We start from the raw sequence: 27,647 nt of genomic DNA, 5'->3' as shown, positions 1-27,647 counted from the left end.
CCTATATCATTTGATTATCACATTAAATGTACTTTGGAAATTTAAATGACAACTTGGGAAATTTTTAGCTGTTCCCAATTTACAGAGATCATAAAATCTAAAGCTTAGTTAATTTTTAGAATTTTACGGTGCTAAATCACTTAAAATGAAGACAAATATTACGAACAAGGTTGAAAATTCAAACTAACAAAAATTTTATATAATAATAAAGGCAGGTCTGTAAATATTGAAACAAAAAATAACAAGAACATTTTTACAGGACAGTGAATTGAGACGTTGGCTCTCCAGTCTCCAGTGGTGGACAACCTGCAACTCATTTGAAAGGGTGCGCTGCCCAGTGGAGCCTTAGCATTATTTCTAGTAAGTTGTTTTTTTATTAATTTTTTTTTTCAGTAAATGCTGGGTTGCAATAAACCAACATCTTTTTGCACCGGTGAAATGTTAATTCATTTCTAAAATTTCAAATATTTTGTTTGACCGCGAAACAGTTAATATCATAAAATATTATTAGAAAATCATCTAAAGAGGGTTATTATTATGCTGAATAAGAGGCATTAAAATTGAATAATCATTTGTTGCAATTCTGGCACAGTAAATTTGTAAAATAAAATATTTAAAATCTATTGAAACTTTTAAAATCATATTTTACATCATAAATCTCATCTATTGCAATAAAAAACAATTTCTTGTGTTGAAATAAGTTCCAAGTGACGGTGTGTAAAGATTTTTTGTAAGAATTCATGATCAAAGTGCAATAATTTAATGTTGCGTTTCAGATGTACACAATGATGATACAACGCAGCGGCAGAGGTAGTATCGGTTCGGCAGTGGAAGCATCACAACGAGTGGAGTTGGAGTTGTTCCGGACGCGGCACAGGCTAGGCGAGGCAGGCACATAGGCGAGCGAGGAACGTTGGCCGCGGGACGGAGGCAGCATGCAGCAGCAGCAGCAGCTTCCGAAGCGGGGAGGATCGATCGAGGGGGCGGAGGGCGAGCCCTCGGCGTCGACGGCGGAGAACGTCGAGCGGCTACTCGGAGTTGGTCGGCGCCTCGCACAGGCAGACAGTGAATCGACAGCTGCTCGCCGCGCATCGGAGTCGTCGTGCGTCCCGATGGAGCCGCGGATCGTCCGCAAGGACGCGAACGGCCGCCACGCGAACGGCCACGGGCCGCACCGCGAGGCCGCCGCCGCCACTGAGGGCCGCTGCGCCCGTTTCTTTCATCGATTCCGCCTCGAGGTTGCCTTTTACAAGTGAGTCACACACACACTCAGCCCCCAATTACGTGCCAGTGGGGGTGGAAATTGCGTTACACTCCTTACAATTTATTGGAAACAAAGTTAATTAAATTAACGACTTTGAAAGTGATTAATTTATTAAATTAATTTAATTGATTTTTATAGATTTTTATCATTAAATGATTTAAATAGATATTTCTGGATTTTTCACGTTCCACATTATTTTTAAAAATTCAAAATATTTGAGAAAAATCTCAACACCTTTTCCTATTTCTCCTGAAGTGCCTGATATCTGGAAGGGAAAAGGGGTTTTAAACCCTGAGTTTTGGGGGCGGCGGCTCGAGCTGTGACCTCGTTCCGCCGAGAGTGCAGCCGCACTCGGCTCTGATTCAGCTCGTTCAGAGCTAGGCGCTTTGTGCTGTGCCGCTGCTCTCACTCGGTGCACGCGCACTCCGCCTCCCAATTTCAGAGAGGCGCCTGGGTGCAGGTGCACTCGGCGCTCGAGCCGCAGGGGCGGCACGACCGAATAATTATAATGATCGCGTCGTGCGCCTGGCAACTAACGGGTGGTGAATGCGCGGAAGGGAAACTCGCGGCTGCGATTTGGCAGTGAAAATGTTTAAAGGTCTCAATTATTGTGGACCTTCAATTCTATATGGAGAATAAAATTAAAAGAATTAGCCAAGATTTGAATTTTTTGTCTTATACTTGGTGAATTTCTAATAAAATTCAAAATCGGTCATTAAATTGAAATTCAGTTAACAAACACAAATAATTTTTTGAGAGAGTCATGTTAAATCTTGTTAAACTTTAGCACAAAGGTGTTTTAAATTTGTTTTGATATTTTGCCTTTTACCCTCTGACCTGTGGGAAGAACAATAATCAATATTTAGATTTTCAATCAAAAAGGAGATGCATAATATTTCGAAAGTAAACAAATTAATGCTTACATGTTTCTCTTTCCAAGCGTTGAAAGTTTCAGTGGGTACATGGAAATACTTTTTGTTGTATTGAAATCAGTTTTGTGACAGCTGTTGAAATTTCTCCGTCGTTAAATAATTTATAACGAAGATTACGGATACACACGTTCTAATAAATTGAGCACTAAATAAAAATTAGAAGAATTGGGAATTTCCTGTTGATTTTAGTCAGTTTTTAAGGACCAAAATGTTTCTGCAGAACACCTGAGAGTTATGTGGCTGATAAGGATTTAAAATCAATTTCTGAGATTTAAAAAAATCGTAATTTAATGGATGCTCATTACAACGTTTGTTTTATCCTAAAACTCTAGATGGAATTTAAAAAATCCAATTCCGTATTAAAACATCTAAAAATCTAAAGATATTTAGATTTTTTTTCTATTTTAATTTTGACTAAAGCAAACCTGGCTTTACAGTAAACCCCTTTTAATGTTTAGAATTATTTCAACGTGACCGTGGACTGATGGAAAATTTTAACACCATATCTAGAGACTAAATTTCCTCAGTAACATACTGTATAGTTTTCAAAATTGTTTGGAAATTAGTGGCTCGACTCATTGTCAGGCGAACTCAAGCTCCCAGTTTCACTAGCAACACAACGAATTAATTATTCGTGCTGGACACGCCACTGGCAGGCACCACACAATGCGGCGAATACAGCACTCTCTCCGTGAGGCCGAACCAAACAGGAAAACGCGCACGCAGCATGATCGAAATAGGTCTTACGAGACGACGACAACAACACACGCGGCCTGAGAGAATCGAGGAATAAATGCGAATTCGCACAAACTCGCTTTCGTCGGCGCTTGCCTTGGACTGCGGTAATTCCGATGCTTTTTGCGCTTCCCAGAATCAATTGGAGTGGCCCCGAGCCGTTCCAGGCGTGACGAGCGCTGATTTTCGAGATGGAAAACTGCGAACGGGGGTTATTATTTTCTACCCGCTGGAAAGTAAATTACTGTTTGTTCGTGCGCCGCAGGCCGAAAGTGGAACGATCGCAGCCGCAAACCGCGATCAATCGCTGCATTAATTGTGTCGATTCCAAATGGAGATCGAATTTCTAAGTTGCGATACGCGAGCTGCGTCTAATTGCCCAGTGAGCAGAATTTAAATAACAAAGCAGCACAATCGATCTGGATTTAGCGTGTTGGACAATGAGCCCCGCCAAAGGAAAAACGGGCAACGTCCCTGCACTCGCAGATATTGACCGTGAACTCCAAAATTCGTGTTTGTGTATTATCTGGGGTGAAGCAGTAAAAAGCGCAGGCTGGAAATTTCACTGCTCTCTTCGTGACGCACGAACGCGCCATTATAAACACGTTGGACTTGACAAACAACAGAAATGGCATGTTCTATAACATTTATTTAAAATCTTTTGAATATATCCGGGACTTAATTAATAATTTTGATCATTTTCGTAATAGCTATATTTTTCTGATGTATTTTCACTCACGAAGAATTTATTTATAGCCAAAGATGAACTATAAAATTTCCTTGATTTCTAGATGTTATTCCAACTTATAATCTTCATTTTAAATTGATTATTTATTGTGATATGAACAAGAAAAAAAAATACCAAACTGATTAGACTTTTTGAGCATCCAATTGTGATGAGATTATCTAATGAGCACAAATCATGTAATTTTAAGCTGTTTAAACTACTCTTAAATTCGTCTATAACCGCAATAATCGTCTAAATTTGTCAAAATAAATAAAAAGGGTAAAAATAACGCAGCCATTTGCATATGATATAAGATACATTATCCCTGTCCCTGATATAACCGGAAGAAACGCACGTTTCAAATTAATCCAGCATTGAAACGTCAAGAATTTGAACTTATGTTATAATAGAGATGTGTATATATTTATGTTAAGCACGAAGCAGAGCGCTCAGAATTCCGTGCACGCAATGCTGAATTTCTGAGGAAATTACGCCGAGCTGGAAAAGAGGCGACCGCCCTTTTCTCTGTATAATGGTTCCGTCTTAGACGTCTGCTCTCAGCAGCAAACGAGCCGAAATTTATGCCTGGCTGCAATTTTCTCCTAGCTGTGGGATAATTTGAGCCGTGCAATTAGACTCGAGGGCAGGCGTAGGATGCCGAAGGGTCGTTCGCCTGCTCCACAGTTGACTCATCTTTCAAGGCTGATTGTCGCGCTTTTCCGCCGCCGCCGCCGCGCCGTTCGACCGACCGACACAATAAAACGCTGCCAAGCACTTTTTGTGTGTCCGCGCCACCGCCGCCGCACAAATCGCACAATTTTTCCTCGCCGCAGAAAAGTTATTATTTTGAGCAAAACTTGGCATTCGCATGATGCGTGTTTTTTGGCGATGCCAGAATGTCGTTTTTGACCGAAAAACTGGCTTGTTGAGGTTGTCCTCATTCAGAACTTGTGAATTGTGAGGAAACGCAGTTAGGTCATAAAGAAAGTCTAACGCCTTGTGGAATTTCAGAAAATAATAATGATCCGCAATAAACAAATTTCAACCAAAAATAATCCAAGCAATAGAAATCATTAAATAACTTTTTTGATTTTAAAGACCTTAAAAAAGTAATATGCTAAAAACCATTTAGTTTTTCTTATATAAAAATAGTATGTATGTATATTGGAAAATACCTGTAAATAATTTTAACCCAATTTCTTCTAATATTCTCATGAAATATTTCTTAGAGTGCTGAAAAAACGGCTCTAGAATTGCAGAATTTTCAAACAAATCAAACGGCGTGAGCTGTCTCCCTACTGACAATCTGGATTAATTTCCCGTGTAGGAATATTTCCCAATTTCATTTTCTTATACGAGAAAAAATCATAATAAAGTGGTAATAATATAAAAATTTTGATAATTTTTGAAAATCTGATATTTAATGGTTGCTTTGTCCCAAATTCCACCAATAAGGATTCCGTGGACCACTTCGGTCTACCGCTAGCCTTTTTGATCCTTCTCACCTGTTAATTTTATAAATTAATAAATTTATTTCCGAACTACTTAAATTTAATTAAACTAATGCTAGAGAAAACCAATCAAAATATTAGCAATCGTTGTTTTTAAAGATTAATTTGAAAATAAGCATTTTCGTCTCAGAAGCGTAGCGTAGAATTCTTGTGTAGCGCTAAAAAAATTTTTATTCTTGTCTTCCTTCCTCTCCTTTCTTACTGACTCTTGTATCTATTGTATCTATTTCTCAAATAATTCAACAATAACTCCTAAAAATTGACCAACAATCAGATAAAAGTGTTAACCTTTGTTTTCAATTTTTTGCAATTCCAAATTTAAACAACGTTAAACGAAATTCAAATGCAAAACACTTCTTGCTCATATAGTGGTTTAAATTCATTTTTCAGATTGGGACGTCTGATCGGCGCACATCCCGTGCTTGTCTTGGTCGCCTCGGTGGCCCTGTGCGGCGTCACGAGCATTGGCCTAATGTTCTGGCGGCAACAACTCAACGACTTGGAGCTTTTTCTTCCCGAGGACTCGCCAATCCGGCGCGACGCCGCCTGGGTCGACAAGTGGTTCTCCGAAGAAATGATCTTCGAGTCTGTCATCGTCATAGCAGACAACGTGCTGGACCAGGAGGTCATTCGCACGGTCAGTTCTATTTCATTACTTTTTACAACGCAGCCATTTTTTTACTTCAATTCAGATAGTGAGCTTTATCGTGGAATTAATAAGCGGATATTTGCCGCAATCGTTTTTGCTTATTGTTAAATAACGTTGCGCATTAAATTTTAAAACAATATGGGATTTTACAATGCGGATACATCAAGTGGTTTAATTTTATTGACTGAGAGACAAACTCTGTTTATCTTAATCCTATTTTTAATATATTTTATGTGTGAAGCTAGGCAGGCAGCATCCGTCAATTTTTTTATGCGCAAAAATGCACCACTGGTTTTTGCGCCAGTTTAATCTAGAGAAACCCACCCTTATTGGGGTTCTCCTCAATTTTGCACCTTTTTTATGAGTTTATATTATCCTTCAAAAGTTAATATTTTGCAACAAAGGACAGAGACCATAAAAATTGATTTGATGGCTAAAAATGGACTTCCTCCTCTGTTTCCTCATTTCTTATTAATGGACGAGTAACAACAAATATTTAGTTTCAACGATTTTTGTACAAATAAGATAAAAGACACTACAAAATTTAAGTAAAATTTCGTCAGCTTGGTTCCAACAGCTTTAGACGATACGAGTAGGAAAATTCCAAACTTCGACCGAAAATTCATCAACGTCAGTGCACCCGAACCAAGTTACTCCCGTATAGATATTTCTGGAACTTTCCCTTCCAAACTCAAGTGAATATAAATTTAGAGCATACCAATGAACTTGGCCGCCATGCACGACACTCTGCTATTTATACGGTTCAGCTAAACACAAAAGAATCAATAGTCGAGCAGAATTATTCTCGACAGTCAAAGTCAAAATCGTTATTCGTTATTAAATTAATTCTGCAATCTATCTCGTTTATTATATATTCATGCGGCTTTCTGCAGCCGAGGCGGAGGCGGACAAATAAAGCTCCATTTTGCAAGTTGGACGCTTGCCAACGTTTATCATTAGAGCCAGCGGAATCCTCCTCTCGGTAATGAACTCATCGCGCATTTTATTTGAACAATCGCCTCTCATTTTTTTTATTTGACCGTTTAAACGAGAAGTGACGTGGGTTTTTGGAGTGGAAATTTTTCCAGCCTCTTAAAAGTTGCTGTTGGTTACATAATTTATAATTCCGTTGAGATTTTTACTAAATAAACACCAATTTTACAAATTTTAAAATGGTAGAATAATTAAATTGATAGTAAACATGTTTTGCTAAAGATTACGGGAGTTTCTAATGAAAGAATAAAATATTACTTTTTAGCGTTGGTGGTTCATTAAATAATTTTATTTATAATTATCTTCATAAAAAAATAGTTTCACAGCTTTGATACTATTTCAAAAGCAATCAATTTAACTTAAATTAAATAATAAAACTCCAAAGAAATCGAAAGGAATGTTGAGATCGATTCAATTTAAGAAAGTAGCGGAGATCCTTTTTTATTATTCAAGCCCAAATTTTAAATTCGGGGTAAACAGATATTTGTCTGCTGATTTAATTTTGTAACTGACCTATTGGCCAATTTACAAATGCCCTGATGATTAGCATAAATTATTAATGCATTATGTGTGCGAGTGACAACAGCCGTTTATGCGCCACCGACGTCAATGCAAAATCAAGCCAATTTGCTATTGAAATCAGCGTCGCGAAAGTGTTTTAGTGTCGCGGATTTGCATGGGCAGCGGCGCCGATTGAGTTATATAATGCATCAAGCCGGGAGGAGGGGTCGAAACTTTCACCAATTGGGATCAATTGAGGATGACTCGATTAATAATGGTCAGTTTTCCGCAGACGCCGACACGTGTATATCGCGAGGAATGTTCCGCGATGCAAAGTGGGTCGCGCGGGGTCAATTGGTGTGGGATATCCGAGAAGCGGCGGGCATTATGTGCGCCATCCGATATTTCCAATCGAAATAGCAGCCGACTGATGTTCCAATTACGATCGACGCGGCTTAAAACGATGAAATGGTTTTGTTTCTAGCTTTATTTGTGACATTTTTGCTTACCAAAATTTTGCACTGAAGTAAAATGGTTATTCTTTGCAAACAAAAAAATACGTGTTCATTAAGTCTTCGTCCAATATTCATAGACATCTAAATTACTATTAAAAAATGGGTTCCCTACCGAATTAAGAAAATTCTTTAAATACTTCCCCCATTCTTCACCTTAAGAGTGGTCAAATTAAATAATATTATATTATATGTCTTATTTTGTCTTAAAATTTTCAAGATTGTTGTTCCTGTTCGGAAATAAAAACAAATTTTGCTAGTTTAAAAGTATTTATTAGCAAATTAATAGGAAAACTAAATGAAATGGATATATTTCACGAGACATCGCTCCATGGTGCCTCAAAAATATATTTTTTGGACTACATGATTCAACCTCAACCACGTGCACGAGGGTGCATCGCAAAGTTGTTACATTATCAGTTTTAACATAACTAGCAGGGAACGTCCTCCGTTTGCACCTGCACCGAGGTCTTCCTTCAATCGCCATAGTCAATACGTGAATTCCAAATTCACGCTTGCTGGAAAGGCGTGCTCACCGGAACCAGAAGCCACTCAAATATCACTTAAATTTCAAATTACACATTGATGCTGCCAGATTGCGAGCAACGATGCGTCGAAATTATCCGCGCCGTGCTACTCTTGTCATGGAGTATGTTTGATCAAAATCGTCGTCATCATCGGGTTCAAAATCGTCGTCATCATCGGGTTCAAAATCGATATATGGATGGATGCATCCGTCGATGATTTCAAATTCCTCTTCGTCCGTCTCGTCGTCTTCCTGAGGGTCGTCATGGGGACTGTCGTCGCTCTTGTTGCAGTCATAGAGCCCGAGAAGTTCGGATAGACTGGAGTCGAGCGCCTTGACGAGTGCCGCACTGCGGTTACTCATCCTCACAGAGGATAAGTCAATTCCTGACCTTCGCGCAACCCGCATGAATTCCGAGAAGCTGGCTTCGAGAACGAGGGACAAGCGCACGAGCAGTGGTGCGGACGAACTGACATTCGCCATGAATTGACGTAAGGCTTCGAACACGTCGTGGAGTTCTTGCTGATAGTCCATGACCACTTCTAGAGATGTCAGTCCATCCAAAATGTTGGGCTCGTTTATCTTCGAGGCCCACGCGTCCACTTCCTCCACGCTCACTGGGCCCACAACGGAAAGCCTGATTGATTTCGGCTTTTGTGAAGACAAGACTGAGGTGGAGACCGCTTCTGCACCGTCACCGATGGTGATGTCGATGTGCAAGCCTGTGGAGGTAGGTTCCTCAGGGCCGACGGAATCCACACGACCTGAAGACAAAAATTAAATTCTCTTCAGCTAAGCTCAAGAAACATAAATCTAGCCACCACTACTTTTAATTCAAGTTTTTTTTCTATTTCCTTGACAGTTCTATGTTGGTTAAAAAAAAAACAATTACTAATGAATAGGCTAAAAGTTACCTGAAGAATTGAAAGCTTGTTGCTGCTGTGGGGCAAATTGATCCCTCAATCCAGCTAGGCGTTGGCGTGTGGTCTCAATCGGATTGACTTGCATGTTTCCAATGGTACTGAAAATCAAAGAAAAATATATATTAAAGCTCACGTGTCACAAAGAGGGTCCAACTCATTATAGTAGGTTTCGTTGCCCATAAAAGTATAAAAATGGTGTTTCTAAATACTTCCTCAAAAGGGAGGCTATTGTGGTTTAAATTTTTAATTTGAAATTTTTAATGTAACCGACTAAAAGGCTTAAAACGTGTTTCTGAATTATGGCGCGAGACACAATACCTGAACAAAATGGCGGTCGCGTTTTTCACGAAATGTGAGCGCGAACGGTACGGACATTTTTCGAAAATTTAATGTTTGATGCCGTTAACCTTTTTGAAAGGCTGTAATCACGTAGAGAGATGAAAAACTTACTTGGCGATTGATATGTTGGTAGTTTTACGTTCTTTTTAGTGATTTTCGGGGTGAACGCGTTGGAAAGTTGAGGAGAGCTAAAGAAACACGTCTGACTGCAAAACGTATTGGGACCGAAGTCTGGTTTTTTATTGTGGAGAGGGCTCTGCATTTAGCATTCCCACCAAAAGTTAACAATGAACGCCATATTGAATGTGACGCGGGTAATAATCCTTCCGACGCTTTTGGCTGGCGTTTTAAACAAAACTCACTTCAGTATGGAGTTCCGTCGCACCCTCCGGTACCTGAAATCGCCGTCCAATCGCGAAATAGCATCATCTATAGTGACCAATAAGCGTTTATGACACGTGGAATCATGGTGCATATCCAATGTGACCAACGGATTATGTAATATCCGGATATTCTTTTGGAAATGGCAATTTGAATTTTAAACCCTCTTTTAGGAAATGTTATTCAGCAGTGTTAAATATATTTTCTTCTTAACATTGTAACCCAAGCAAGATTTTTAGTAGGATCTTTGATATTTTGCTCTTCAGTAGCTATGTTGGTACAAATCCAGTTTAAAATTTCATGATTTTCGTGGACGCTTCATTATTTATATTAATTAAAAGAATGTTCTAATTTTATGATTTAAAAATTAAAAATAAAAATTTGCACAATATTTTCTTTTGCTTGATAATTTATTCTTTAAATTAATTTAGAATTTATTTATTAATAAAAATTGGTTCCCTACCGCATTTAGAAAGTTACTCAAAAAACTTCCCCCATTCTTCACCTTAAGAGTGGTCAAATTAAATAATATGTCTTATTTTGTCTTAAAATTTTCAAGATTTTTGTTCCTGTTCGGAAATTAAAACAAATTTTGCTAGTTTAAAAGTATTTATTAGCAAATTAATAGGAAAACTAAATGAAATGGATATATTTCACGAGACATCGCTCCATGGTGCCTCAAAAATATATTTTTTGGACTACATGATTCAACCTCAACCACGTGCACGAGGGTGCATCGCAAAGTTGTTACATTATCAGTTTTAACATAACTAGCAGGGAACGTCCTCCGTTTGCACCTGCACCGAGGTCTTCCTTCAATCGCCATAGTCAATACGTGAATTCCAAATTCACGCTTGCTGGAAAGGCGTGCTCACCGGAACCAGAAGCCACTCAAATATCACTTAAATTTCAAATTACACATTGATGCTGCCAGATTGCGAGCAACGATGCGTCGAAATTATCCGCGCCGTGCTACTCTTGTCATGGAGTATGTTTGATCAAAATCGTCGTCATCATCGGGTTCAAAATCGTCGTCATCATCGGGTTCAAAATCGATATATGGATGGATGCATCCGTCGATGATTTCAAATTCCTCTTCGTCCGTCTCGTCGTCTTCCTGAGGGTCGTCATGGGGACTGTCGTCGCTCTTGTTGCAGTCATAGAGCCCGAGAAGTTCGGATAGACTGGAGTCGAGCGCCTTGACGAGTGCCGCACTGCGGTTACTCATCCTCACAGAGGATAAGTCAATTCCTGACCTTCGCGCAACCCGCATGAATTCCGAGAAGCTGGCTTCGAGAACGAGGGACAAGCGCACGAGCAGTGGTGCGGACGAACTGACATTCGCCATGAATTGACGTAAGGCTTCGAACGCGTCGTGGAGTTCTTGCTGATAGTCCATGACCACTTCTAGAGATGTCAGTCCATCCAAAATGTTGGGCTCGTTTATCTTCGAGGCCCACGCGTCCACTTCCTCCACGCTCACTTGGCCCACAACGGAAAGCCTGATTGATTTCGGCTTTTGTGAAGACAAGACTGAGGTGGAGACCGCTTCTGCACCGTCACCGATGGTGATGTCGATGTGCAAGCCTGTGGAGGTAGGTTCCTCAGGGCCGACGGAATCCACACGACCTGAAGACAAAAATTAAATTCTCTTCAGCTAAGCTCAAGAAACATAAATCTAGCCACCACTACTTTTAATTCAAGTTTTTTTTCTATTTCCTTGACAGTTCTATGTTGGTTAAAAAAAAAACAATTACTAATGAATAGGCTAAAAGTTACCTGAAGAATTGAAAGCTTGTTGCTGCTGTGGGGCAAATTGATCCCTCAATCCAGCTAGGCGTTGGCGTGTGGTCTCAATCGGATTGACTTGCATGTTTCCAATGCTACTGAAAATCAAAGAAAAATATATTAAAGCTCACGTGTCACAAAGAGGGTCCAACTCATTATAGTAGGTTTCGATGCCCATAAAAGTTGACAAATGGTGTTTCTTAATACTTCCTCAAAAGGAAGGCGATTGTGGTTTAAATTTTTAAATTGAAATTTTTAATTTAACTGACTAAAAGGCTTAAAACGTGTTTGTGAATGATGGCGTGAGGTAATACCTGAACAAAATGGCGGTCGCGTTGTTCACAAAATGTGTGTACGAACGGTACGGACATTTTTCGAAAATTTAATGTTTGATGCCGTTAACCTTTTTGAAAGGCTGTAATCACGTAGAGAGATGAAAAACTTACTTGGCGATTGATATGTTGGTAGTTTTACGTTCTTTTTAGTGATTTTCGGGGTGAACGCGTTGGAAAGTTGAGGAGAGCTAAAGACACACTTCTGACTGCAAAACGTATTGGGACCGAAGTCTGGTTTTTTATTGTGGAGAGGGCTCTGCATTTAGCATTCCCACCAAAAGTTAACAACGAACGCCATATTGAATGCGACGCGGGTAATAATCCTTCCGACGCTTTTGGCTTGCGTTTTAAACAAAACTCACTTCAGTATGGAGTTCCGACGCACCCTCCGGTACCTGAAATCGCCGTCCAATCGCGAAATAGCATCATCTATAGTGACCAATAAGCGTTTATGACACGTGGAATCATGGTGCATATCCAATGTTACCAACGGATTATGGGATATCCGGATATTCTTTTGGAAATGGCAATTTGAATTCGAAACCCTCTTTTAGGAAATGTTATTCAGCAGTGTTAAATATATTTTCTTCTTAACATTGTAACCCAAGCAAGATTTTTAGTAGGATCTTTGATATTTTGCTCTTCAGTAGCTATGTTGGTACAAATCCAGTTTAAAATTTCTTGATTTTCGTGGACGCTTCATTATTTATATTAATTAAAAGAATGTTCTAATTTTATGATTAAAAAATTAAAAATAAAAATTTGCACAATATTTTCTTTTGCTTGATAATTTATTCTTTAAATTAATTTAGAATTTATTTATTATTAAAAATTGGTTCCCTACCGCATTTAGAAAGTTACTCAAAAAACTTCCCCCATTCTTCACCTTAAGAGTGGTCAAATTAAATAATATGTCTTATTTTGTCTTAAAATTTTCAAGATTTTTGTTCCTGTTCGGAAATTAAAACAAATTTTGTTAGTTTAAAGGTATGGATTTGCATTTATTAGCAAATTAATAGGAAAACTAAAATGAAATGGATATATTTAACGAGGCATCGCTCCATGGTGCCTCAAAAAATATTTTTAGGACTACATGCTTCAACCTCAACCACGTGCACGAGGGTGCATCGCAAAGTTGTTACATTATCAGTTTTAACATAACTAGCAGGGAACGTCCTCCGTTTGCTTCTGCACTGAGGTCTTACTTCAATCGCCATAGTCAATACGTGAATTCCAAATTCACGCTTGCTGGAAAGGCGTGCTCACCGGAACCAGAAGCCACTCAAATATCACTTAAATTTCAAATAACACATTGATGCTGCCAGATTGCGAGCAACGATGCGTCGAAATTATCCGCGCCGTGCTACTCTTGTCATGGAGTATGTTTGATCAAAATCGTCGTCATCATCGGGTTCAAAATCGATATATGGATGGATGCATCCGTCGATGATTTCAAATTCCTCTTCGTCCGTCTCGTCGTCTTCCTGAGGGTCGTCATGGGGACTGTCGTCGCTCTTGTTGCAGTCATAGAGCCCGAGAAGTTCGGATAGACTGGAGTCGAGCGCCTTGACGAGTGCCGCACTGCGGTTACTCATCCTCACAGAGGATAAGTCAATTCCTGACCTTCGCGCAACCCGCATGAATTCCGAGAAGCTGGCTTCGAGAACGAGGGACAAGCGCACGAGCAGTGGTGCGGACGAACTGACATTCGCCATGAATTGACGTAAGGCTTCGAACACGTCGTGGAGTTCTTGCTGATAGTCCATGACCACTTCTAGAGATGTCAGTCCATCCAAAATGTTGGGCTCGTTTATCTTCGAGGCCCACGCGTCCACTTCCTCCACGCTCACTGGGCCCACAACGGAAAGCCTGATTGATTTCGGCTTTTGTGAAGACAAGACTGAGGTGGAGACCGCTTCTGCACCGTCACCGATGGTGATGTCGATGTGCAAGCCTGTGGAGGTAGGTTCCTCAGGGCCGACGGAATCCACACGACCTGAAGACAAAAATTAAATTCTCTTCAGCTAAGCTCAAGAAACATAAATCTAGCCACCACTACTTTTAATTCAAGTTTTTTTTCTATTTCCTTGACAGTTCTATGTTGGTTAAAAAAAAAACAATTACTAATGAATAGGCTAAAAGTTACCTGAAGAATTGAAAGCTTGTTGCTGCTGTGGGGCAAATTGATCCCTCAATCCAGCTAGGCGTTGGCGTGTGGTCTCAATCGGATTGACTTGCATGTTTCCAATGGTACTGAAAATCAAAGAAAAATATATATTAAAGCTCACGTGTCACAAAGAGGGTCCAACTCATTATAGTAGGTTTCGTTGCCCATAAAAGTATAAAAATGGTGTTTCTAAATACTTCCTCAAAAGGGAGGCTATTGTGGTTTAAATTTTTAATTTGAAATTTTTAATGTAACCGACTAAAAGGCTTAAAACGTGTTTCTGTATTATGGCGCGAGACACAATACCTGAACAAAATGGCGGTCGCGTTTTTCACGAAATGTGAGCGCGAACGGTACGGACATTTTTCGAAAATTTAATGTTTGATGCCGTTAACCTTTTTGAAAGGCTGTAATCACGTAGAGAGATGAAAAACTTACTTGGCGATTGATATGTTGGTAGTTTGACGTTCTTTTTAGTGATTTTCGGGGTGAACGCGTTGGAAAGTTGAGGAGAGCTAAAGACACACTTCTGACTGCAAAACGTATTGGGACCGAAGTCTGGTTTTTTATTGTGGAGAGGGCTCTGCATTTAGCATTCCCACCAAAAGTTAACAACGAACGCCATATTGAATGCGACGCGGGTAATAATCCTTCCGACGCTTTTGGCTTGCGTTTTAAACAAAACTCACTTCAGTATGGAGTTCCGTCGCACCCTCCTTTACCTGAAATCGCCGTCCAATCGCGAAATAGCATCATCTATAGTGACCAATAAGCGTTTATGACACGTGGAATCATGGTGCATATCCAATGTTACCAACGGATTATGGGATATCCGGATATTCTTTTGGAAATGGCAATTTGAATTCGAAACCCTCTTTTTGGAAATGTTATTCAGCAGTGTTAAATATATTTTCTTCTTAACATTGTAACCCAAGCAAGATTTTTAGTAGGATCTTTGATATTTGGCTCTTCAGTAGCTATGTTGGTACAAATCCAGTTTAAAATTTCATGATTTTCGTGGACGCTTCATTATTTATATTAATTAAAAGAATGTTCTAATTTTATGATTTAAAAATTAAAAATAAAAATTTGCACAATATTTTCTTATGCTTGATAATTTATTCTTTAAATTAATTTAGAATGTGTTTTCGATCAGTTATAAACGAAATTAAAATTGAATGTCTGTATTGTTGATTTTATTTATGAGAGTGTAAATTTGACAGTTATCAGAGTTGCCATGTTGTTATATATACATTAATAAATAAATATAATATTCATAGACATCTCTAATACTATTTAAAATGGTTTCCCTACCGAATTTAGAAAGTTATTGAAAAAACCTCTTCCCCCATACTTCACCTTAAGAGTGGTAAAATTAAATGTCTTATTTTGTCTTAAAATTTTCAAGATTTTTGTTCCTGTTCGGAAATAAAAACAAATTTTGTTAGTTTAAAGGTTTGGATTTACATTTATTAGCGAATTAATAGGAAAACTAAAATGAAATTGATATTTTTATAAAGAGGCATCGCTGCATTGAGCCTCAAAAATATATTTTTATTTCTACATGCTTCAACCTCAACCACGTGCACGAGGGTGCATCACAATGTTGTTACATTATCAGTCTTAACATAACTAGCAGGGAACGACCTCAGCATCTCCAACGAGGTCTGCCTTCAATCACCAGACAATCGTACTCGAATTCCAAATTCACGCTTGCTGGAAAGGCGTGCACACCGGAACAAGAAGCCACTCAAATATCACCTAGTTTACTAATAACACATTGATGCTGCCAGATTGCGGGAGATTATCCGCGCCGTGCTAATCTGTCAAGTAGTATGATGGATCAAAATCGTCATCATGGGGTTCAAGATCGGGTTCAAAATCGATGTATGGATGGACGTATCCGTCGACGATTTCAAATTCCTCTTCGTCCGTCTCGTCATCTTCCTGGGGGTTGTCCTGGGGACTGTAGTTGCTCTTGTTGCAGTCATAGAGCCCGAGAAGTTCGTATAGACTGGGGTCGAGCGCCTTGACGAGCACCGCACTGCGGCTAATCATCCTCACAGTGGACAAGTCAATTCCTGAGATTCGCGCAACCCGCATGAATTCCGAGAATCTGGATTCGAGAAAGAGAGACAATTGCACGAGCCGTGGTCCGGACGAACTGACATACTTCATGAATCGACTTAAGGCTCGGAAAACGTCGTGGAGTTCTTGCCGATAGTCCATAACCACTTCGAGAGATGTCAGTCCGTCCAAAATGTTGGGCTCGTTTATCTTCGCGGTCAACGCGTCCACTTCCTCTACGCTGACTGGGCCAACAACGGAAAGCCTGATTGATTTCGGCTTTTGTGAAGACAAGACGGAGGTGGAGACTGCTTCTGCACCGTCACCGATGGTGATGAAGATGTCGATGGGGGCAGGATCCTCAGGGCCGACGGAATCCACACGACCTGAAGGCAAAAATTAAATTCTCTTAAGTTAAGCTCAAGAAACATAAATCTAGCCACCACTACTTTTAATTCAAGTTTTTTTTTATTCCCTTGATAGTTCTATGTTTGTTAAAAAAACAACTACAAATAAATGAATAGGCTAAAAGTTACCTGAAGAATTGAAAGCTTGTTGCTGCTGTGGGGCATCTTGATCCCTCAATCCAGCTAGGCGTTGGCGTGTGATCTCAATTGGATTGACTGACATGACTCCAATGCTACTGAAAATCGAAGAAAAATATATTGAAGTTTACGTGTCACAAAGAGGGTCCAACTCATTATAGTAGGTTTCGATGCCTATAAAAGTTGACAAATGGTGTTTCTTAATACTTCCTCAAAAGGGAGGCGATTGAGGATTATATATTTAAATTGAAATTTTTAATTTAACCGACTAAAAGGCTTAAAACGTGTTTCTGAGTTATGGCGCGAGGCGCGAGAAACTATAACTGAACAAAATGGCGGTCGCGTTGTTCACGAAATGTGAGCACGAACGGTACGGACATTTTTCGAAAATTTAATTTTTGATGCCGTTAACCTTTTTGAAAGGCTGAAATCACGTAAAAAGTTGAAAAACTTACTTGGCGATTGACATGTAGGTAGTTTGACGTTCTTTTTGGGGATTTTCGGGGTGAACGCGTTGGAAAGTTGAGGAGAGCTAAAGACACACGACGTCTGACTGCCAAACGTATTGTGACTGAAGTCTGGTTAGTTATTGTGGAGAGGGCTCAGCATTGAGCATTCCCACCAAAAGTTAGCAACGAACGCCATATTGAATGCGTCGCGGGTAAAAATCCTTCCGACGCTTATGGCTTGCGTTTTAAACGAAACTCCCTACAGTATGGAGTTCCGTCGCACCCTCCGGTACCTGAAATCACCGACCAATTGCGTAATAGCATCATCTACAGTGACCAATAATAAGCGTTTATGACACGTTTAATCATGGTGCATAATATCCAATGTGACCAGAGAGATATATAATTTCATGAATTAACACGTGTTTATATTTTGATTGATTTTGCTTTTTTTAATATGAATCTTTTCTATTGGCGTTAAAAATTCCTAAAACAAAATTATATTTGTAGCATAATTTTTAAAATAAAATATCGAAACTAACATTTTTTGTTTTTTTTTTGTTCGTCAATATTATGGCATCTTGAAATGTTAATCTAAATTATTAACAGCTAACACATTATTCCAGCTCAAGTTGCTTATGATTGAAAATTTATTGTCTTAGTTTAATCACTTATTCGCATTGTTAAATTTAACATATTGTGAGGCAAATATATAATTTAAAATTCAATATTTACGTCAGTATTTCGCACGAGTTTTGTCTTTTGGCATTGCGTTACTCGTGGCACACACACCCTTTCCGCTGGTAAACGCGTAATCGTTTTGGCTTGAAACCCTTTCAAAGGCGGGCCTCGCTGCTCGCAAAAGCACGAGACATTTTCGAGTATGTGTAGTACAATTTGGCGCGCGCGCCTCGTTTATTTTCAGATGGCAGAGCTGCACCAAGATGTACGCAACATCAACGTGACCAGCGGTGTCACCTGGGACGACTTGTGCGCCAGGTGGGTCTCCCCTAAATTGCTTTTCGGAGCCAACTTTCGGCCAGCGTGAATCACTGACCTCACTCGTTTCATCTCCGACTGATTCGAGCGCCGCTTAAGACATGGCCAATTAATGAGGCTCCCCCATTTCTTTGCGCCTTTTCCAACTTGGCGGAGAGCCGCGTTGATAGCTCGGCCCTTCGATACCATTCTATTTGTCAAGCACGCATGCCTATCCGATTGTTGACTCTCAAAATGATCGAATTCTTCTTTCTCAGAGTGATGAAAAATAATTTTTATTATAGTTTACAAACTTTGTTGATAAATTGTTCTTGGAATTGCTTTAATTAATATTTATGTATTTATCAGAGGTTTTCAACTTCCTCAATTTTTTTGCTTTAAATTTTTGATCGTGATTGAAAATTGTTCCGCTCAGCCATTAGTGGTTTGGACCATTAGTTTAAATACTTAAATATTATTAACTAAAAAAGGTCGTAAGGATTGATGAGAAATGTCTTCATGATTTCTAGAAAAGAAAACGAATAAAATTTAAATGACACCTTTTTTGCTTGGCTATGTTGAGCTTGGAAATCAAAATTGTCCGAATAACTCATCTGAATCACTACTGCTACATCACGGCCATAATTTGCTTACTTAGACCTAATAAAATACATTTATTTTAAACGTCGACTTTTACAATTTAAAAATTGTAGTCTTGATCAAGACAATTTAATGATTTTATTACAAAAAGTAGAGTTTGCGGATAAATTTTGAATTTTTTGTTTTATTTGGGTGCATTAAAATTGCACTTTTTGTTATGCTCGAAATATTTAATATGATTCCCTTGCAGAGTCCTGGCGTGGATGGATGTCGAGGCTGATGCCGAAGTTGTAGAGCTGGTGAACCAGTACAACAAGCACGGCAACGTGTGCATTCAAGAGTCCATCTTAGCCTTGTGGGCCAACGCGTCCGCCGCGGCTGCTGCAACCCAGGAGGAAATCTACCAAATGTTTACCAACGCCCTCCTAAACCCGTGAGTAAATTTTATTATTCGTATTGAGAAACTTCAAAGAGTGTAAGAATACCCCAACGATCTTCTAAATTTTTTTAACTAGCGCAGAAATCGTAAATCAAATTTTGGTGTATTTTAAAATTGAATGATTAAATCAGAATTAATCTCCTTAGTTCTCTAATCTGTTTTTTCCGAGCCCAAAGTAAACAACTCTATTCATAGAACAAGAAACCTTTTTTAGCCAAAATAAAACAAAGTAAAACGTATACATCAAGTGATTCCACGCTGCGGGACAAAACGCAGGTGTTCGTTCCCGCTGTTCTGTGTGAGTGTATCCAAGCGCCCCTGCAAAAGCAGTTCAATTATAAATCCATTAAGTTAATTGCGTGCGTGTTGTGTGTGTTGCAGAAACTCTGGGGGAACGAGTGCGTTTAAGGGGGTGCGCCACCTGCTGTCCGGAGTGACGTATTCCGAGGACGGCAACGTCACCGGCGCCACCGCCACTATCCTAACCTACTCGCTCAAAAAGGTCAGTCAAAGTCGAAAGCCACTAAATCATGTGTCCCTGTCCTGGTTTTGTGATTTAATTCACTTACACTTTTGTGCTACCAACACACTTTCATTAATTTTCAGAACTGACAATTTTTGAATTTCCTGATTTTTTATTGTTTATTATCATTTGAAGCTTCATGAATTGGTTCTTTTTCTTTTGTTAATAATTTTATTGGTTTATTAATTATTTAGTTAAACTTTATCTCAATATTATTGTTTTCAAATATTCAAAGATTATAATGTCTGTAGAAGATTTATAGAAAATTTATCATATGTATAGAAAACTCAACTTTCGCTTCATATCTTCTATTTAAAAAAATGATTTCATTAAACAATAAAAAACTCTACGATAATTTTTAATTCCTTAAAGCGATTTGATCCAAGAGACTAAAAAGACAAAAAATCTGTTTTTCTCTCCATTTCATTCTTTGTTTATTTTATATTTTTTTAATTTATTTATTTTTTAATAACAATCATTTTTAGAACCTTGAAAAATCCAAACAATCAACGCTTTTTATTCAGGGCAACGCGGACGCGTTGGAGTGGGAGGAGGAGTTCATGAGAGTGGTCCACTCGACGAACCGGACTCTGCCTCCGTCCGTGGAAATTCTGGCACTGGCCAACCGCAGCTATAATGACGCGCTGCAAGAAGTGCTTGACAGCAACCTGACTGTGCTCTTCTCAGGTAATTTAACCGTCTTGTTAGCGCGAGAAATCGGAATTCTAATAAGTCATAAAACAATTAAAAAGTAAAAATATGCTCTGGAGCTATGAGAGCAGGAAGATAATAATTATTTTCTTCCTATATCAATGGCATCTATTGTCCTCTAGAATTTTAAACGGTTGGCCCAAATAAAATTATATGTTTTAAGCATCGAATTTTGCTCTAAGCGAGTTTAGGAGGGCAGAATAAAACACGATTCATCATGCAGAACTGCAGATTTGCGTCATCGTTGGTGTCATAAATGCTTCAATTTATTTCCAGATTCTTATCAACTTTATAGCACCCATCGAGATTTTACAGTTGAATTTTATAACTCTAGAACTGCTTCAATCAATTACCTCCAAGGAAATTATTAAAAGCAATCAAATCAGGTGCGAGTGACGTCAATAAATATAACCGTTGTAAAATGACCCAACGAGGTTCTGACCCGTTTCTTTCTCGCCCTTCATTAATTTTTATAGGAAGGAATGTCCCGCATTGTTCCATAATTTTAAATAACGAAAAGATGAAGATTTAGATCTTCACAACAACCATGCCTACTTTAAATATCGTTGCAAAATTCAGAGAGGTGTCTGATATGAACATGCAAATTTAAGTAGGCCAATCTTGTTTTCAAGCTGATCTGCATGACATGAAAAACACAAAGATTTCCGCCTTCTTGAACTACTTGTTCAAGACAGACAAAAATCGATGGCCGATAATTTTTAAATTTCAAAACTTTTGTTGAGTTAAAAAAATTTTTAGTTAAAAATTGATCGGTTCTATAGTTTGATAAATATTAATCTCTTCATTTCTTGAATATGTTTATCTCTAAATGAAAATAGGACTAAATAAATGCAAAGTTTTCACTAAAAAGGGGACACTTGTTAAATTCTTTCTAGGTTTTTTTTTCTAACATAGCCACCATTTTCTGCAATAATATGTATATCTTCGTCATAGAGATAAATATTAAAATCTTCTCATAAATTCTACACAAAGAAGCCAAAAAATGAATAAACCGCGTAAAGTGAAAAAAATACTCCTAAATAGATAAATAGAAAACTTCCTACTTTAAAAACGAATCGCTTTGCTTTAACTTCATCACCATACATATTTAACGGCCTAAAAGCGAGTCTTTTTCATGATCAGATATAAAATTAAAACTATAAAATTCCATTTCATGTTTTAATTCATTTTTTGTAACGTTTTTGTCTGACAAGGATTCTCCTTGATTGTGGTGTACGTGGTGGCGATGATGGGCCGAGCAAACCGGCTGGAGAACCGCGTGTACCTGGCGCTTTCAGGCGGGCTGACGGTGCCCATGGCGATCGCAGCCTCTTTCGGATTCTGCTTCTCGCTCAAGTACTTCTATGGGCCGATCCACCCGATCCTGCCCTTCTTACTGCTCGGCGTCGGCGTTGACGACATGTTCATCATCGTGCAGGCGCTCGACGACCTCACACCTGCCGAGAAGGAGTTGTCCGTGCCCGAGAGGGTGGGACGCGCCCTCCGGCACGCCGGCACCTCCGTCACCGTCACATCGCTCACCAACATCGTCGCTTTCGCCGTCGGCGCCAACACGGTGAGTTTGAAATAAATTTTCGTTTTTAAATCTACGCGCATCTAAATTTTTACCAAGGAAGGGTTTTTTTAATTTTTTACAATCCTTCGTGAGAGGAGGAGGAGAGAGTTGTAAATCTTCTGGATTCTACTGCTACAAAATCACTTTCACCCTCATAATAGATGAGAGCCCTCACTTTTCCCTCTACTCCGCGCGCGACACAAAGGCTTATTTTTTTCGAAATAGCGCACTCGAAAAGCCGCCGCGTCTGCGAGAAAAGAAGCCTGCCTCCTAAGGATTCGAACAAAGATGGACTCTTGAATGGGGAGTTGGGACGCGGCGAGCCAAAGGACAAGCGCACCGAGTGGCATTGGAGATCCGATAGGGTTGACGTAAGTGTCGCGTGGGAGGGCGGCTGACGCGCAATTTGCACAAACAGTAACCATAGAAGGAAATTCGGAGGAAGCCGTTTTTTCCCCTTGAGCTCTCTCGTTACCTAACATTTGGCCCTAATTGCACTAAGCCGGATCTTATTTCACTTTTATACGCGTGGGAGGTGTCAACATCGGCTTCCCGGAATTGAGTGAGTGATATATGAATTGATGGAGATTGAAAAGAATGCAGAATATGCAATTTGTGCTGATTAATTTATTAAATTTGTATCAATTATCAGCTGAAATCTAATAAGTTTACATAATATTTCCTGTAAATGTGTATTTATTTCGATTTACAGTTTAATTTCAAACTATAATTTTACGCGTCTGGCCTGTTTGAAAATTTAATCATTATATTTGCAAATTATGAACTCAGCAAGTTACAACTTGTAAAATTCATGTTCAGCTGAGCCAAGCTGAGCAAGGAAATTAATTGACAAGATTGTTTCCTTTGCTCGCCTAACTCTCCCCCTAAAAATGAATAAAAATAAATAATAATGTATAAAATGCATCTTTAATTCCCATTTCACCCACTAGGAAATTCCTTGGGTAAAAAAACTAGACCAGCATCAAACATTTAAGATGTTCTAAAATATCTCTGATTTCCATGATGCATTTTTACAAGACTTTCACGTTGTAGGGAAAATCTCGTTCCATTTAGAGATTAATTTTTCTGTTTTAGGTTATAAATCAAACTATTTTAAAACTTAATTATGATATGACCTTTTTCAAAAATTAATAACAATTTTGGTGATTTTTCTTGTTGCAGAAAATGCCAACGTTCAAGTCGTTCTGCTTCTTCGCCTCGATGGGCATCCTCTTTCTCTACATCTTCGTGCTGACCTTTTTCGTCAGCTGCGTTACGCTGGACGAACGGCGGCGCAAGGCGAACCGCGACGGCTGCATGCCGTGGGTCGTCCGCGAGGAGTTCAGCACCAACGAGTGTAGCCAACACGACCACCAGAAGGCCTTTTTCCATCGCATCTACTCGCCCTGCCTCATGAAAACCCCCGTCAAGGTAAGCAAAGTGTGCCATTTTCGAGGGACACATTATGGATTTAGGAAAATATTGTATAATTTTGCAAGGTGTTGTTTTGCCAAAGGAAATTTATTTTGAATTTAAAAAAAAAAAACAGTCATGTTCTTTCGACATACTTAAATCTCTCTTTGAGCCAGTAAATTTTGCTTTGATGTAGCAAAATGAGGGACCTCTAAATCTGCAATAGCTGTCGGGTAGTGTACCGTTGAAAGTTATAGCAGGCACGTATCTGAAAAAACAAACAACTGCGATTTGACTCGTGCAATAACAGTGCGCTAAAACAATAAATATTCATCTGTCTTTTCTTGACCCCAAAAGTAACAGCAGGGTTTCCCTTTTGACTGTCTCAACTCTTGACGTCACACTATAGCAAAATTGTACAGCTTTTACTTTTGTTGTTCTGCACCTCATGAGGAAATGACTGAATAATTTTATCTTGGAAAAAATAGTTTGCAATCAACAACGACAAGGTCTCATTTTTTTGCCAACAAAGTAATTTATTCGTCCTGGTCCCGGCAATGCGTAACTTTCAACAACCAAACGCGAATTTCCTTGTTGCAAGAAAAGGTCAACAATCAATTCGAGAATGAAAGTTTTGGTGTTTGTTGAACGTTGCGCAATTTTGCCGGGACCAGGACGATTATATTATCAATGAATTTTTAAAAACAATAATTTAAAGTCTGAAATATTTCAAACGAGACGACTGAAATTGAAAAACTGGCGAATCTTGCGTCAAAGTTTAAAAACATTCACTATCCAATTTCAAATATCAAGAATCATTACTAAATACTTGATTTATCCTTTGCAGAATTTTAATTAATTATTTAAAAAAAAACTTTCGCTGCTTATAGAAATTTGAATTTGTTTTTAAAGAATTTCAAAAATGTCTCTCGATTCATTTTTCTTATCAGGTGATTGTGATCCTGCTGACCTTGACCCTGGTGGGCTTCAACGCGTACAGCGCCTTCCAGGTGGAGCAGAAATTTGACCCCGTTCTCTACCTGCGCAACGACTCGTACCCGCGGCAGTTCCAGGAGGCGCTGAAACGCCACTTCCCCAAGCTCGGCAACCGAGGCGGCGTCTACATAGGCAAGTTCCCCCCTTTTCGCAAATCGAGATTGAAATCTGACCTCTCGGTGCTCTCGGTTTGGCAGGTCAGATCGATTACTTTGAGCATCAAGACGCCCTCCTAGACCTGGCAAAATCGCTACAGCAGAATCCGTATATCAACTCGGACAACTTTGGCTTCTGGCTGATCGATTTTGTCAAATTCATGGAGAACAGGAAAGATGAACCACTGGACTTTAACGAGTTCCGCGGCTACCTGGCCGAATTTCTTTACACAACAGACCAAGGATATCCACACATCAAAGTAAGGCTCCTGAAAAAAAAATGATTTAATCATATTTCAACTAACCGTTATTTTTTGTCTCTTTGCAGGATGTAAAAATTCGTGGTTTTCCCTTCGGTGAATATGAGATTTTGGCCACGCGCATTCCCATCAGGCACGTGCTTTTGAACGGCGCGTGGCAGCAGGCGCAGGCCATGGAGTCTGTGCACAAAGAACTGGAAGCGGCGCCCTTCGCCAAAGACACCGTCGCCTATGCCAAAGAGTACGTCAGTTGGACGGCAAATCAAATTATCGGTGAAGAGCTGCTCAGGAACTTCGCATTCACCTTAACGGTCAGTGACAATTCATCTTGAATTGCGTATTATTAAAAATTAAATTGGATTAATATGCTTCGGAATTTTTTATTTTATCAATTTTTCTTATTTTGACAAGCAATCTTTTTTACAAAATTTTAGTAAATGAAATAGCCAAATCAGTTATGTCAAAATCACTGCAGAGATAAGTTTTAAAATTTTGAAGTGTCAGTGGCAAATCTTTACTTCTGCTTAAAATATTATAAATTTGCGGGCTGTGAAATATTTTCATATGATGATTTGTGGAAACAAATATTGATTATAAAATAGTTCAATGCTTTTAATTTATTTCTTCATTGGATTGATTAATTGATTTTTTTAATATCATTTTGAGGCTTTATAGGGATTTATCAGTGACAAATTGCTGCTGCTTTTAAAAAAATTAAATTAGTAGCTGCAAAACTGTAGTAATATCCCGTTTTGACAGAAATTAATTTTAACCTAATAATTAAAGATTTTGAATTTTTTATGGAAAAAAACTAACAGGCGTGTTAACAAACTAAATAGAATATAATTATTTATGTCCAATACTTTTCTTAAATTATTGATTTCAAGGTAGAAAAATGTTTGAAATCATTTTTGACCAATGAGCTATTTATTATTTTCTTCTCTTATTTTATTTAACTTTAATATTTCTCAATTTGACTTTTACTAATTTGGCATTACCATTTTTTCCAGGCTGTGTCGTTAGTGACAGTGATTCTAATCCGTGACCTGGTAACGTCGGCGTCAGTGATAGCGTGCGTTGTGTGCACGCTGGTTGGCCTGGTCGGCTCGATGGTGCTGTTCGGGCTGACCGTGGAGATCACGACGTCGATCGTGGTGACGCTATGCGTCGGCCTGGCCGTCGACTACTCGGCCCACGTGGGCCACAAGTTTGCCACCCTGAAAGGCAGCCGCGAGCAGCGCGCCAGGGACACCCTAGAGCTAGTCGGGCCGCCCGTCTTCAACGGCGGCTTCAGCACTTTCCTCGCCTTTGTCGTCCTCGTCTTCAGTGACTCCTTCATCTTCACCACCTTCTTCAAGGTATTCGCGACATGTGTTTGCTATAAAATTATCTCGTTTTTTCAAATTTAGAAATTTAATTTTAATTATAATGATAGATGAGGGAATGTAGACCGAATATAATTTTAATTAATTTATGCACATATTAACTCGTAATTTTAGTTTGGTTTGATTTAATTATTTGATTTTTTCCTGAAAATGTTGGAACCCTTAGTGAATAAAATAATTCAAGTTTGATCAAAAAAGAAAACATTGCGATTTTTTTATCACACTATAATTACATTTTCCTTGCAATATGTTTTGAATTAAATTATATTCCTAATAAAAATGTAATTAAGTCGTAATTATTATAAGTGTGTTAAAAATCTTGAGACTAGAAAAGTACATCTAATTTTTTTATATATGGACATTAAACAATGAATTCTGCACTGTTTGTTCCTATTTTAAATTTACATATTTTGATTTTTTCTAGCTGTTCTTCAGTGTTGTGGTGTATGGGCTTTTTCACGGGCTGGTGTTTCTGCCCGTCGTGCTCAGCATATTGGGCCCCAGTGACTCATCGGGACCCTCAGACCAAGTCTATACAGTTCCTGTACAAAACGGCTCCGCCCACCTCGGTAAGGATTAAAAAAAAAGTTTTAAGCGCCTTAATTAGATCGGCAGTGCAACCGGCTCTACTTCAGCGCAGAGCGAATCGGAAAACCTTGCTAAAAACCAAAAAATACTATTCTATACTTTAATTTCTTTCCTTAAAATATCATTTTCAATTTTGTGCTCATAAATTTATTTCTTGGGCTGTGAATATATCCCTTTTTTGGACCACTATATCTTATCAACAATAAATTTCGAAAAAAGGAAATTAACGGACTGTTTGTTCGAATAACAATATAAAGCTCATAATAAAATGAATCGTCTGAATCTCAGGGCCCTATTTTTCCTTCTTATTCATAAATGTTAAAAAAAATCAAATTTCCTTCTAACTCAATCGTGAATTTTAACAGAATTAAAAGTTGGAAATCGGCGGCGGCGCGAGACCGAAGAGCTCCAGAGGCAGCCGCTGGCGGACACTCTGCCCTGAGAAGCACAACCTGAGTGATGCTCTCGAATGATCGTGCTAGTCCCTGCCAAGATATTCCTTCTGATTTTTTGATCTCTCTACGACATCACCATGATGATATTGACGCGCTGTATTTATGTGCAGAATATATATACACACACACACAAGTTTATATTATAATTTGTATTCAGTAAGTTTATGGCATTATCGTTATTTTGTGAACTCGCCGTGTTTCGTAATAAAAAGTAATCTCCACAG

At 38.8% G+C, this 27,647-nt stretch overlaps 2 protein-coding genes across 3 annotated transcripts; one reads left to right on the top strand and one right to left on the bottom strand.

Annotated features, from left to right (window-relative positions):
- The first annotated feature begins 920 nt into the window (after positions 1–920).
- On the top strand, positions 921–27,647 carry LOC135935005 (NPC intracellular cholesterol transporter 1-like). 2 transcript variants are annotated; one of them, XM_065477035.1, is made up of 14 exons: positions 921–1,252; positions 5,560–5,806; positions 18,270–18,343; positions 19,173–19,355; positions 19,743–19,863; positions 20,409–20,571; positions 21,810–22,171; positions 23,354–23,602; positions 24,535–24,712; positions 24,778–24,995; positions 25,064–25,306; positions 26,006–26,353; positions 26,805–26,949; positions 27,334–27,647. In XM_065477035.1, the coding sequence occupies exons 1-14, from the start codon at positions 936–938 to the stop codon at positions 27,408–27,410; spliced, it is 2,925 nt and encodes a 974-aa protein (XP_065333107.1). In that variant the 5' UTR covers positions 921–935; the 3' UTR covers positions 27,411–27,647. The 2 variants fall into 2 exon arrangements, with proteins under 2 accessions (XP_065333107.1, XP_065333106.1); XM_065477034.1 differs by having other exon boundaries at positions 20,370–20,571.
- LOC135935008 (uncharacterized) lies at positions 15,857–17,544 on the bottom strand. Its single transcript, XM_065477041.1, has 3 exons — positions 17,351–17,544; positions 16,887–16,993; positions 15,857–16,736 (listed from the first exon to the last, which is right to left on the bottom strand). The coding sequence occupies exons 1-3, from the start codon at positions 17,362–17,364 to the stop codon at positions 16,102–16,104; spliced, it is 756 nt and encodes a 251-aa protein (XP_065333113.1). The 5' UTR covers positions 17,365–17,544; the 3' UTR covers positions 15,857–16,101.

This window comes from Cloeon dipterum, chromosome 2, assembly GCF_949628265.1.
Source record: "Cloeon dipterum chromosome 2, ieCloDipt1.1, whole genome shotgun sequence".
In the NCBI taxonomy this organism is placed as follows: domain Eukaryota; kingdom Metazoa; phylum Arthropoda; class Insecta; order Ephemeroptera; family Baetidae; genus Cloeon; species Cloeon dipterum.
Note: the sequence above shows the minus strand (reverse complement) of the source record. Positions and strands in the feature narration are given on the sequence as shown.

What these genes read in the sequence shown, in the direction of transcription:
- LOC135935008 (XM_065477041.1), bottom strand. An exon ending in ACAAGCTTTCAATTCTTCAG is followed by an intron (nt 16,737 to 16,886) that starts GTAACTTTTAGC and finishes TTTTGCCTTCAG; the next exon opens with GTCGTGTGGATTCCGTCGGC.
- LOC135935005 (XM_065477034.1), top strand. Translation starts at nt 936, where the DNA reads ATGCAGCAGCAGCAGCAGCTTCCGAAGCGGGGAGGATCGATCGAGGGG. An exon ending in CCTGACTGTGCTCTTCTCAG is followed by an intron (nt 20,572 to 21,809) that starts GTAATTTAACCG and finishes TTGTCTGACAAG; the next exon opens with GATTCTCCTTGATTGTGGTG. An exon ending in AAACGGCTCCGCCCACCTCG is followed by an intron (nt 26,950 to 27,333) that starts GTAAGGATTAAA and finishes GAATTTTAACAG; the next exon opens with AATTAAAAGTTGGAAATCGG.